Below are 13072 nucleotides of genomic sequence, written 5' to 3'. Positions count from 1 at the left end.
GTATGCTATTTTTACTTTCGGGTAGATGTAGAAAGATTTTATAAAGAGTTTCAGTGTAATCACATTGTGAGTATCATAATTGCGTGCCTTGACAAGTAGTGTATTACAAGCTGGGACAAGTCTAGAGTTGATTGGTCTACTGATTTCTTGCATGATCAAATTGCATATTATGATAGTTTGATCTACAAAACTCAAAGTCGTGACAATAGTTCTATTGTTGGCAATAAGGAGGTTGAAGAATTACCTTCAGTTTTTGCTTGTTTTTATATATGTGTTTTAGAGCAATGGTTCTATTCTGGTTTGTTTTATCTTAACTCTAGGATTTGTCATAGCTCTCGAGTTTACAAAGAATGTCATTCAAAACGATTGTAATTGTGAATTGGTTCAATGAACTTCCTTTAAATTTTTTTTTTTTTTTTTTAAATCCCCGGGCTGCTACTCAAGTATTCAACTTTCTGGGTTTATTAGGAAGGATTGGTGAAACCAATTTTAAAATCATGAAATGGCCCAAAGTACCCGCTTATAGAGCTCCACCCTATTATTGATAAAATCATGAAAATGGGTGAAAGTATTCACATCATATATGACCAAATGGTTGCTCAAGTTACAGACATTTGGGAGCTGCAATACAATGGTGTCCCATTGAACACAAAGCTTAATATAGGTTTTTGGGACAACCCAAATATAGGGACAAGCCAATAAAGCCCTTTCAAAAAATCTAATGCCATGCCTAGCACTGTGATTTATGTCGGGAATAAAAATTTGTTAGATCAGTAGGACTTACCTTATTCCTCATCAACATCTTCATCAAGATGACATTGCGAACTGTGTCAAGTCTATCCTAGGTCCAGACTCTTCTTCATAGACTCATAAACCATATAAGTTATACTTGCAGACGGAACTACTTTAAGGAGATTGGGAAATATTCCCTTGTATAATCCCCTAAACCCTTCACGTTGCAAGGTTCTCCTGAACACATCAGCCATTCCCTCATAAGCAGAGTCTTTGTTCAAGCGCTGAGCTTGCATTCTAAAATCAAGTAGCAGAATTAGTTAGTTGAAAGATAATACCACACATGAAGTAAATAACAGAAGAAGCGATATGTTGCAAGCAAGCTATCGTTATTTCCACAATGCACCTTGTCCTGACAACCTGCAATGGGTAAACACATGAAGCACTCAGAGCACCTGATACCGTCCCACATCCCAATTGCACAAGAGGACCAGGTTCTACAAAGACATTACGGCATGTAACATATTATGGCAGAATTGGTCCAAAACACCAGAATACTAGAACAAATTAAAGTAATGATGCTAATATACGAATGAAATCCTCACCGCTGTCATGCAGAATATATTTCTTGGACATGTCTTTCAAGGTATCATAAGCAGCAAGATCGATGCCAGCATAAGGGATAATCCCAAGTAGAGATGGAACAAGGCCTCTATAAAATGCCCGGGGTCCCTCCTGAACCCATATTTCTTTAGACAGAGATCCAAGACTTGGAGTCCTTCCACCTTCGCCAGCATAAGTTTGTATTCGTGTTTTAACAAGATCCATGGGATAAATAGCAGCTTGTGCCACAGCACCTGCTAAACCACCGGAAACAAGGCGAATTGTCATCCCAATATTAGCCTTATCTTCTTCACCATTAGCATGGAGAATATAACTTTTCAGCATTTCATAAGTATAGAACCTGATGGCACTTTCAGGAGCCACCTTGAAGACATTTAAACCATTGCCACGAAAAAAGCCCAGCATGCCCCCTTGTCTCCATATATCCCTTACTGCAGGCATAATACGAGCTTGCTGTGTCTGTACTTGCAAAACAACCTTCAAGCGATCAAGAGGAGCGGTAGCTGTACGCGATGTTGCTCCTGCTACTGCACCGGCAATCAAATATCTACTTGCATGGATATGTTTACTCATGACTTCTGGAGTAACAGTCTGTTCCCCAATATCAACAAGGCATACCCTTTCCAAATAATGATAAATATTCTCGATGGTTGCCTCCTGAGGGTAAAGCAGAAGAAAATCTCTCCATTCTTCAAATGTTATAACACCATTATTATCCTTGTCAACACGCTCAACAAAGAGAGCAAGTTCCTCATCATCAATTTCAATCCCTGCAACAGAGGGACTGGTGTGGCTTATAGAACGAAGTACAAAACAAAACACCAAATGAAAGTCTGTTTAGCTGTAATTCAAAGGACGGAACAGATAAATAACAAACAAAATCTCATCATGACATGTTTGAATATTCAACAAGATATAAAATTTCTATTAGGGAAATACATGTGAATGAATGAAAGAAAACGATCGAGGAAGATGTATAGTAAAAATGATAAACACTGTAAAGATGGAGCGGTACAGATATCACTAGTATGTGTAGATGGGTGGAGGGATGGATATACCTGCTCTTACAAGTGCATCCCATAGCTCTTCAGGTAGGATGCAACCATTGTGTTTCACATCTATTGCCTGAAAGATGGCATAGAGTTCGAGCTCTTTATCGTCCATGTAATGCTTAAAATCTTGGTAATCCACACGACCATCTCGATTTGCATCACAAACATTTAACAGATCCTTGGCAAACTTGTACTCAGGGGGTATCTTGAGGGCAGAGAGGCCTGCCTCAATCAGGGCATAGTCCAAATACCCAGCATTTGCAGTGTCAAACAAGTTGAACAGATTACGAATTCTGAGCTCCCTCTGTTCCTTGGTCTCTCCGAGTGCCAAAAGCACATGATCCATCGTCACTTTGTCTACCGGATTTGATGGCTTTTCCTTGCTTGGTTTTGCCTCCATTGCCAGTATCGCCTACACTCCTGCTATCCTAGTCCGTCCTTGTTCAATCAATCTATCTCTCTATAGCGAAAACCTAATTACCCAACGTATATGATTCCCAGAATTAAGATAAGGAGAGGGCAATTTGGCTATGGTGGAGCTGAAAAACCAAAATTAATATGCATCAAAATTGGAACAGTAACGCCACTGAGAATATTTAGCAAGTAGACCATACCTCATTGCTCTTCTGTCTTCACTTTGAGATGGCCACTGATAGCCAGCGATATCAGGAAAGAAGAAGCTGCCAGCACCGTCACCGTCACCGTCACCATCACCATCACACTCTCTGATACGATTTTGCTTTGTCTACTCTGAAATTCTACTTGCCCTATCAAAAAAACAAAAAAATGTGGTTGTAACGAAAAATGAGATTAAAAATATATATATATGTGTTTGTGATTGCAGTCAACCAGAAAAGATTCTTTAATTTGCTTGGTGTCCATTGAAGCGTGAGTTTGCGTTCATCGTTAAAGATTCGAGGATTCTTGCTGGAACAATCCATTTCACACTTTACTGTGCCAAAGGCCCAACTTCCAACTGACGATGATTAAGGGCCCAAGACCAACAAAATTTCATAAGTTCATGGATTTTACACTGTAGCCAAGCAGCGCAAACGACATGGATAATGTAGGACATAAGGCACTGCACTTGAAGGCTTGAAGCTACCTCTCTTTGATGGCATGGTTGCTTCTGCTTTCTCAGCTGCAGCTTGCAACCTTTCCTTAGACTCAATCACGTCCTTAGACAAGTCTCCTACTGAAGAAGCATTTCCTTAATTGACTCGGGAGCTAGCTAGCCTCCATATATACGAAGTGATTGTAGGCGATGATCAGAGGTGTGCAAAGCCTCCACTTTATCAGCATGGATGCGGGAAATGGTATGAAACCTTTCTATCTCACTGTCCTTAATTTGGAATAGACTCTGTTCTATTTCAGAGAAGATGATGCGCAATTAATTAAGTGCACAACGAACGTTCTTCCTTACACGCTGCCCTTGTAGGAGAAGGTCCAAAGTAGGAGAAGTGCAATCCACGTACTGCCCTTGTCATGGACTCATGCTCCAGCAGATCCATTGACTCAAGAAGAGTGACTAGCAGATGCTGAATAGGCAAAGCTGCTTTGCTCAAGTGCCTCCATGCTATATTGGTCCTGTTACAACACTAACTTGTGATGACCCCAAAAGATTTTTGAGGCCTGAAAGCTTGAAAAGCACTCCACTCTCATTCTGACTAGGCATCCGTGGTGATGAATGGAAACCAGAATTCGAGGGAGCATGAGGCAGGTCAATTAAGCCTTCACAAAGGGAATTATACTTTTTCTTTGGAATTGAAATAGAAACAAGTGAGGGGAAACACCAATTCAGATAAATACAATTGAAATGAAGTCAGGACATATGATGACGGATGAAGAAAAAAAAAATGTATCGATGATCATACTTGCAACAAAAAAGAGACTTTGATAGAGGTACTCTAATTAAGCATCCAGAAGGAGGGAAAGCAAACCGACCTAACCAGCCAAATATATGAAAACATAAAGTTCAATGGATACCATCTTTTCGCTCAATAATTGATGGAAAGTGGGAAACAAGTCAGTAGGATCATGTAGCTAGCAGTCATCAAACATTACAAAATCACAGAAGATGTTAATGTTATGCCTAAAAAAAATAGATGAATCATAAACATACAAGAATACCTACATTAGGAACATCTCCAGCAGCAGAATGCTTCCTCCAAAACTCCAGTTTTAGCCTGAGATGATTGCTCAGAAACTTGGGGTGTTTTTATGCATGATAGGATTCAATAAATTCTTGCCCAGCTGGGTCAGCCTGTAAAATTTGAAAAATTTGTCGTCCTATGGTATGATAGTGAAGAAAATACTGCTTTAGTGGTCATGGATGGAAGCAGACTTGATAGATCTCCAAACCATCCAGCCATCCAGAGTGTCAACAATACTCTAGTCGAACTGATGAGTAGAAGTTGCATGACTTTCGGGCTGTTATGATCTTCACAAATGTCTGATCGATTACCTTTAACTTAATCCATGACAGAAAAAGCATTTGGAATGGAGCATATATGATCCACTACCTCCTCACTCCCTGACAGCAGAAGCAAATGTCAGGGCCTCTTCTTCTTCTCCTTCTCCTCTACCTCCTCACTCCCTCTTCTTGGAATTGGAAGGACTCGCTTCTGTTTCCTCCACTTGCCTTTGAAATATGCCAAATCAAGTCAAAGTCCAAGTTCCCCTTTCACAAAATGCAACTATTGTATGTAAAGCCCAACGTTCATTTCCAAATCTGGGCCCAGAAATTTGAAATTGGTCTGACAAAGAACCAGACCCAGAAGGGTCAAAAGCCCAAACCTGCGAATTGCACTCCCTTTCACACAACAATCATTCCATTCCATTCCATTTTTATAAACTAATAACAAGAGTAATCATCATCCTAATGATATGATAGAGGAATGAGAATCCGAAGAGCTTACGTGAAGATAAGAAATAAAATAAAGTGGAAAGGGAGAGGCATAGAGGTTACTTTGCTTTTGGTTTGGAATCGTGTGTATTATTTATTAAGAAGGCTATGTCACTAGTGATCCTGATTAGAAGCAATGTCAACATAGCTCATAGCTGGCTGCCCGCGCATACCAACCCCACAACACAATCACAAGCCCCAGCTGCTTTGAATCAGACTCTCTCTATTATTCGCTTTGTTCACTACTCTGCTTTATATTAGAAAATTACAAACAAGTGTCATTTTGAAACTTATATTAGCCATAAGGCCACCTAAATTGTTTTGTGCAAATAAGGCCACTTGCCTCTTTAAATTATTTTTTCTTTGTCCATTTTACCCTTCTACCTAAGAAAACTAACCGCCTGGTTTCTTTATCAACCTAAGGTACGACCTGAACGGCGAGAGGTCTCAGCGTTCCAAGCACAGGGTTTAGGGTTTTATTTTAGGGTTTAGAGTTTTAGGGTTTAGGGTTTAGGGTTTAGGGTTTAGGGTTTAGGGTTTAGGGTTTTATTTTAGGGTTTAGGGTTTAGGGTAGGGTAGGGTTAGGGTTTAGGGTTTTAGGGTTTAGGGTTTAGGGTTTAGGGTTTAGGGTTTAGGGTTTAGGGTTTTATGTTTGTTGGGTTTAGGGTAGGGTTTAGGGTTTTATGTTTGTTGGGTTTAGGGTTTTTATTTTTGTTGGGTTTAGGGTTTGGGGTTAGGGTAGGGTTTAGGGTTTTTATTTTTGTTGGGTTTAGGGTTTAGGGTTTAGGGTATAAATGATGATTGTTAACTTTTTACTCTAGTGGCATTTATGTAAATATATTAATTTTTATATCCAAAATTTAATACCTTTTTTATTATAGTGGCCTTATGAGGGAAAAAAATAGTTGGTGGCCTTATGGCTAAAAGAACATTCAAATATGCACTTATATGTAATTAACCCTAAATAAAAACCGTATACCTGTAGTACATTATATGATTGTGTGTATTCTTTTTTCTTTTCTTTTTTTTGTTTAAAAAGTTTTTATTTGCTTAAAGAATGTACATTTTGGATCAAGATCAAAAACACAGGTTTCTGTCCATCTTGTATTGGTGCTCTGTGGCTGGCTTTGTTTTTGTTCTACTATTACTCTATTAGTATTCCAATTAGTAGAAGACTAGAACTAATAGTGTAATGTGCAAAGCTGTTACAGACAGACTTGCAGCCAAGATGCCTGTACTGCTGTACACAACAGCCAAATAGAAATAGAAATATAAAACCCCCTCTCTCAAATTCTCAACTTGCAGTACCAGCCAGACAGACAACTATTATTCTGCTTTACAGCCCACACAAAAAATTCCTAAATTAATCTTCTTCTTCTTCTTTCTTTAACAAGATTGAAAGGATTGACAGACAAACCTCACACACACACAGTCTTCCTCTCCTTGTGTTCATATATATATGCTCTTTTCCTTGCATGGGTACGTTTTTCTCTCTGAGTTATCAGAAGAATATGAAAGGGCTTTAGTTTGTATTTAATTTAGTTTAGTAGTGGGTCTACTGTCATATATGTTTACATTGATGAAGTTGAATTGGGTGGTTTGGTAGAGCCGAAGAGGGGAGTGTTGTCGGCGCAAGGTCACTTTCTGTCGGCATTGTCTGTATCCAACGATATATGATACACATCACTGCATTTCCCCTTAATATAATCAAAGATTGATGCTTCCCGGCTTCTATTTTGCCTACATATTCATATTCATTTCGACCGACCTGCATATATATTTATATATAATTATAGCAACTGCAAGTCTCCACTTTGATCAAATACCTGGATTTCTCTGCTTTTGATTTGATGTGGACATCACTTTACCTCTTAATTCCCTGTTATTTGGATTTGGGTGTCTCTTCTTTTCTTGCTGACCATCTCTGATTTGCTTGCTCCTCTTTTTACCACAAACACTTGTTTGTATTCAGCTCGCCTTTCCGTTTGGGAATGTGGGTGACTTTTCATTTGGTTGACAATTGTTTTGCGAGGCTCATTCCTGTTGTCATTGGCAAATGAAGCTCCAGTTTTTAGGCATCTGGCTGGGTTACTTCTCTGGCAGTACAGGTTTGAATTTTTCAGATGACTATGCTATCACAACCATATTGAAAAATGTTGTGTTGTGCACTCAATCCAATATATGTTGCCTCAGTATTGCAATTCTATTTATGATCAGTCACCTCTATATGTGATTTCAATAATACCACTGCATGCCTTCTTCTGACCTCCACTCACTAGAGTAGTCAGCACTTGGAACTTTCAGGTGTAATTAGTTAATTACCTTATTCAGAAACACTGATTTCGCCCGGTTTAATTCCACTCAAAAGAATTTTTAAAGACATTTGGCTAATATTACAAACTGAAAAACAAAAGGTGAGAAGATCTCTAATGGATATAAAGATTGTCACTTGTTCTCTGTGCATACCTTCCCCTGGCTAAATCATGATCTTCTTCTTTTGGCGTCCAGGTTCAATGTCTGATAATTCCTTTTCCAAAAATACTACCCCCCATAGTTGAAGCCGTTCCCATACCAAATGTCAGCGTCTCTTGCAGCAATACTTGGAGGTGCTGCAGGAGCCGTGGCATTGGTGGGGATAATTATCATACTTATCGGGTTCTGTCTTCGCAATAGGAGTGTTTCGAGAACTTCTGAGACAGGTTCTTCTGATCCATCTGTTCAAGGTAACTCTTGCATCATATATGTTTCTTAGTGAAAACAATTTTTTTTTTTTGTAAAAAGCAATAGCTTAAGTATCTGTTGTAATAACTTGCAGTGGGAAGACATGGTGGAGTTGAGTTGTCAATACGAGAAACAAGGCGTTTTCAGATGGAAGAATTGTCTCTGGCCACAAAAAATTTTAGTGATACAAATTTGATTGGGGTAGGAAAATTTGGGGAGGTGTATATGGGTTTTCTTCATGACGGGATGCTTGTAGCCATCAAAAAGCGATCTGGATTACCTAGTCAGGAGTTTATTAATGAGGTAATAGTCACTTTTCCTACAGTTTTTCATTCCTAAAGGAAAAAGAAAACAATCAACTCAAAAGAAAGTTGTTAGTGTGAATTTATGTGGTCTTTTTCATGAAGCAATTTTTTTTTTCAGAGCTCGTTGATTCTTTGCAGCATTATGATTAATGAATATGTTTTGAAGTCTGATAGGTAGTTTGTTATTGGCTTCATACATGTTTGAAGGAATGACTACTTCTCATAATCAATGCTTGCAGTTGGTATGGAATTTGCTTTCAGTGTATTAGTTATGCCACTTGTATGGTTAGAATGCTGATTAACTATTTGCTGAAGAATCTTCCTAGGTCCTCTACACTCATTTTCCTTGTTATGAATCAGATGCCATTGACAACTGTTTTAGCTATGTCCGTTCAAAAAATCTCTTCTCCAACTGTCCCAAAAGCTTTCGGGTTGACCAACAAAAAGTAAATCAAAAAAACTTTTTGTACAAGTTGTGGTGGTATATTCTGAACAAGTTTCTTTGGGAGCTTGTGTTTTCACTTTCTTTCCTCACAAACATGTCTTAACTCATGGATTTGATGGATTGGTGAATGAGGATCTTTCTTTCATCCTTTCTCCTTTGAGTTCGTGTTTCTGTTTTTAAACTTAGCATTGTCATATCAGGTAAACTATCTCTCAGCTATTCAGCATCGGAATATTGTTACTCTGTTGGGCTACTGCCAGGAAAATAATCTGCAGTTTCTTGTGTATGAGTATATTCATAGTGGAAGTGTTTCGAGTCACTTATATGGTAACTCTCTATCCTTTCATCATTTTTTATTTCAGGAGCACAAAATATGCTGGTGATCTATCTGTACTTTGAATAAGCATTCTTTGCTTTTATGATATGCATGCAGTGCTGCAATTGGTTGAAATCCTACCTCATAATTTATGCAATTGCTCCATCTGTAACACTTAGATTTGAGCATATGATAATTCACTATATTTCCTTTGCAGGCACTGGTCAGCATGTTCGTGAAAAGCTAGAATTCAAGAATCGACTATCAATAGCTCTAGGGGCAGCTAAAGGTGATCCTCTGCAAAATCAGTGAGCATTTGTGGCTTTCCTGGTATCAGGTTTTCTTCTCTTTAGATATATTAGAACATCAGTATTGGTCCCCCGAAGTTCTTTTGTAATATACCTAAGACTTTCAATTGTTCTAAACTTCCTACTTATCATTGTAGAAGCCTTGAAGCAAACTTCTCTTATTTATGGGGACTCATTCATCTTTTCTGTTTGCAGGCTTGGCTTACCTTCACTCTTTGAGTCCTCGTCTGGTGCATAAGGACTTTAAAACAGCCAATGTTCTTGTAGATGAAAATTTCATTGCCAAGGTTGCAGATGCAGGAATTCGCAATTTCTTGGGAAAAGATATGGCAGGCCCATCTTCTCAAGTGATTACTGATGAGATATTCCTTTCTCCAGAGTATTACTCTCCCTTTTCTTATTCCTGCTTTTTGAGGGGCAGGGGTATTACTTACTCGTGTAATTTGATATGTTTTATGTAATTGTTGAGAGATTGCTAAGAATAGTTAGATTTAAGCCAGATTTACATTCAATTTTGCAGGGTAAGAGAATTTAGACGATTTTCTGAAAAAAGTGATGTATATAGCTTTGGCGTCTTCCTTATGGAGTTGTTAAGCGGCAGAGAAGCAGCAAAATTGACATCTTCTGACTCGAATCAGAACATTTTTGAATGGGTATGTAGCTGCCTCATCTCTTAAACACTTATTTGCTTTCATTGGCCTCTCTCTTCTTTACATGGTTGGCGTTTTGTGTCAGGGTTAGTAGCTGCTATAAATGTTTTGTGTCTACTTAAAATTTATATTCTTCAACCTTAGAACATGACATGTACTGTTATGTTTTGTAATGGAGATTGTATCTTGCTTGATATATTATAGAATAGATTACCAGAAAATTATCAAAATGGCTACATCGTTTTGATTTCATGATTTGTGTAGTGTTTGAAAGATCTTAAACTAGTTTTCTTTTGTGCTCCTCTTGATAAAGGTGCAAAATATCCAAGATGACGGCAATATTTCCAGCATCATCGATGAGAGATTGGGGAAGAGCTTCACAGCTGAAGCTATGGAAAAGTTGATGCAGTTGATAATAAGATGTGTAGAAGCTTCGAGTGAAAGGCGACCAGCGATGAGCTATGTGGTAATGGAACTAGAGGGGATACTTGAGAAAGAGAAGAGCTTGACAACAATCATGGGGGAAGGAACCTCGACTGTGATCCCAGGAAGTCAGTTATTCAGAGCAATAAAATAAAGGCCATTCTGTGCATCCACCCAAAACCATTAAAGAGTGTGATATTTGTGCAATACTATTTTTCTTTCTTTTTGTTTTAGAAAAAATAAAGAAGAGAAAAATAACTTTTATTTGAATTTTTTCATTTTCTGTAACATCTCGGAAGAAGTGTATAAAGAACAGCTGCATTATTTTTTTGATTGTTTTGTTTATGCTACACAGATGTATCTTGTTGTAAAACTATTATTGATATTAAATTCAAGGTTGATTATGGTTTGAGTTAAGCCACTGGTGCCCTGCTGCACTGCCCCCAGAACTGGGTATAGTTGTTGCCCTTATTTCTTCTACATTTTTGGGCACCCAGCTTAGATGAAGATGACCATGCCGCATCGGTGGTTGCTGAATTCGAGCTAGAGTTATTGCTTATGGTGGCCTTGCGATGCCATTTCCATTAATTTTATTTCAATTCAGAGCCGTTATTATGAGCTAGCGAGTCTTGCATTAATTTTCAGCTGCTGCAAATCCATGTCTCCATCTCATCCTCTCCCACCTTCCCAATCGCAAGGTACGCCTGCTTGTGCTACTTGCTTTGCTTGCTTGCTCGCTGTATGATCGATTTCATTTGGTTGCAGGAACATCAACGTCCGAGGGCAGCCCTGCTAGGTCACCCTTGTCCCACGAGTACAGCCTCGCCGTCGAAAGCACTTCCTACAATGAGATTTGGTCTAAGGTTCACGTCAATCAACAACATGAGGATGGGGATGAGGAAGACCAACTGGTATTGGAGCGAGTGCTTCAGCCCAACCGACAGTGCGTGGAAGAGGCCCTCCGCCGCGCCGAGTCCAACTCCCTCACTCTTCTCGTCTCCGACTACTTCCGCCACAGCGAGGACGCCACCCGTCTCTGTCTGCTCCTCCACCGCAGCGTCTATGGAGCACGTCACCTTTACGCCCCTCTCCATCAACTGCTCGACGTTTTCGAACCAGACTCGAGCCTCAACCAATCTCAGTGCAGTCACGCCTTGGACATCTTCCAACAATTCGACAGCCACGACAACCCCTTCCCCGCCCCCGACTCCCACAACTTCGACGACACGCGCCGCCTCTTCAACGACCTCAAGCAGCAGCTCGATCGCCGCCTCCGCGCCTCCCGCTCCAAAATTCGCCGCATTCGCCGAGCCAATGTTGCGTCCGCTATATGCCTCATTGGAACTGCCGTTGGGGTAGTGGCTTCTGCGGCCGCAATCACGGCCCACGCTCTGGCGGCGTTTGTTGTGGCGGGGCCTTTGTGCTGCAGCGGCAGCAGAGCAAACAAGGAGGTTGCGCATATGAAACAAGTGGATGCTGCGGCCAAGGGGACGTGTGTGCTGAACAATGATCTGGCGACCATTGACCGGCTGGCGCGGCGCCTACATACGGCGGTGGAGGGCGACAAGCTTCTGATTCGGCTGGGATTGGAGAGGGGAGCTCAAGACAAGCATCCCATTCAGGAGGTGCTTAAGCAGCTGCGCAAGAGCCACCCCAATTTCCTCCACCTTATCAACGAACTTGATCAACATATATGCCTCTGCTTTAACACCGTTAACAGGGCCAGGTCGCTGCTTCTCCAAGAGATCCACAATCTCCAAACAGAGGCAGCCAGCTGATGGAGCCTGAGACACAATGTTTTTCTTTTCTTCTAGCTACAAGTTTCTGACTTATATTATTAGCCTAGAAAGGCACAGCCATGCTGCTGCTCCTAATTAATTTGTATTAAGTTCAAATGAGGTTTGATGCATTATATTCAATTGTCAAGCTGTAGCACCCGACAAACTGATCGATACCTGTCTCCACAATTTTTAGATCAATATGTTTCTATTGCTTGACATATATATATGTTGTTGAGATTCTCGTACGTACTGCATGCAGGAAAGGAAGGATGAAGATGCCAGTGTGTGAGGACTGAGGAGTATAAAGAAGCGCAAGAGATCACGGCCCTGTCCTGATTAATGACCCCTCAGCAGTATGGGGTATTTGCTTTCACTATCAGGATAATCTAATTGAATGATGATTGTGGCCTGTGGCTTTCTCTTGTCTTGGAACTGAAACTACACTGTTTCTCGTGTCTATTTCTCATACTTACTCATCCTCTACTTTTGCAATCACACCAATTTTGTTTTCATCCTTGCCCAAGTGTTACAAACTACAAATGCAAATCTTGCGGAAGCTAATTTGGCTGCCATAGCTATGTTGGTTTGCAACGTTTAGGCACAACTCTCTTATTAATTCTTAGGCCACCGTACGTATTGCTACTTCCCCATCTGTCAGAAAGCTAGAACTAGCAGAGCAATTCTATTGTTTTATTCTGCATTATTTCTGGCTTGGGATTTTCCCTGTAAATAGAATTGGAACGAAAGTATAGAAATTGATAATGATCCGTAGTATGTGATACTTCTTAAATGATTTGCTGCACTATGCAT

General features: G+C 40.0%; 3 protein-coding genes across 13 annotated transcripts; 2 read left to right on the top strand and 1 right to left on the bottom strand.

Moving 5' to 3' along the window:
- Positions 1-503: 503 nt before the first annotated feature.
- On the bottom strand, positions 504-5021 carry LOC112190854 (calcium-dependent mitochondrial ATP-magnesium/phosphate carrier protein 2). Of its 10 annotated transcripts, none has more exons than XM_040514910.1 (7): positions 4543-5021; positions 3514-4451; positions 3023-3175; positions 2415-2947; positions 1338-2126; positions 1139-1229; positions 504-1029 (listed from the first exon to the last, which is right to left on the bottom strand). In XM_040514910.1, exons 4-7 carry the CDS (start codon positions 2806-2808, stop codon positions 837-839), a joined length of 1467 nt encoding a protein of 488 aa, XP_040370844.1. In that variant the 5' UTR covers positions 2809-2947; positions 3023-3175; positions 3514-4451; positions 4543-5021; the 3' UTR covers positions 504-836. The 10 variants fall into 10 exon arrangements, with proteins under 10 accessions (XP_040370844.1, XP_024186124.1, XP_040370845.1 ...); XM_024330356.2 differs by having other exon boundaries at positions 3514-3995; XM_040514911.1 differs by lacking the exon at positions 3514-4451 and having other exon boundaries at positions 4539-5021.
- A 1279-nt stretch (positions 5022-6300) lies between these two features.
- Positions 6301-10898, top strand: LOC112187529 (probable serine/threonine-protein kinase PBL28). Of its 2 annotated transcripts, none has more exons than XM_024326372.2 (9): positions 6301-6792; positions 7286-7421; positions 7822-8036; positions 8129-8337; positions 8985-9111; positions 9318-9389; positions 9604-9787; positions 9929-10061; positions 10372-10898. In XM_024326372.2, the coding sequence occupies exons 3-9, from the start codon at positions 7889-7891 to the stop codon at positions 10633-10635; spliced, it is 1137 nt and encodes a 378-aa protein (XP_024182140.1). In that variant the 5' UTR covers positions 6301-6792; positions 7286-7421; positions 7822-7888; the 3' UTR covers positions 10636-10898. The 2 variants fall into 2 exon arrangements, with proteins under 2 accessions (XP_024182140.1, XP_040370848.1); XM_040514914.1 differs by having other exon boundaries at positions 6920-7421.
- Positions 10899-10926: 28 nt separating this feature from the next.
- LOC112187530 (UPF0496 protein At3g19330) lies at positions 10927-12700 on the top strand. The gene is made up of 2 exons (XM_024326373.2): positions 10927-11179; positions 11247-12700. Exons 1-2 carry the CDS (start codon positions 11140-11142, stop codon positions 12257-12259), a joined length of 1053 nt encoding a protein of 350 aa, XP_024182141.1. The 5' UTR covers positions 10927-11139; the 3' UTR covers positions 12260-12700.
- The last annotated feature ends 372 nt before the right edge of the window (positions 12701-13072 follow it).

The sequence above is a fragment of the Rosa chinensis genome, chromosome 2 (assembly GCF_002994745.2).
Source record: "Rosa chinensis cultivar Old Blush chromosome 2, RchiOBHm-V2, whole genome shotgun sequence".
In the NCBI taxonomy this organism is placed as follows: domain Eukaryota; kingdom Viridiplantae; phylum Streptophyta; class Magnoliopsida; order Rosales; family Rosaceae; genus Rosa; species Rosa chinensis.
Note: the sequence above shows the minus strand (reverse complement) of the source record. Positions and strands in the feature narration are given on the sequence as shown.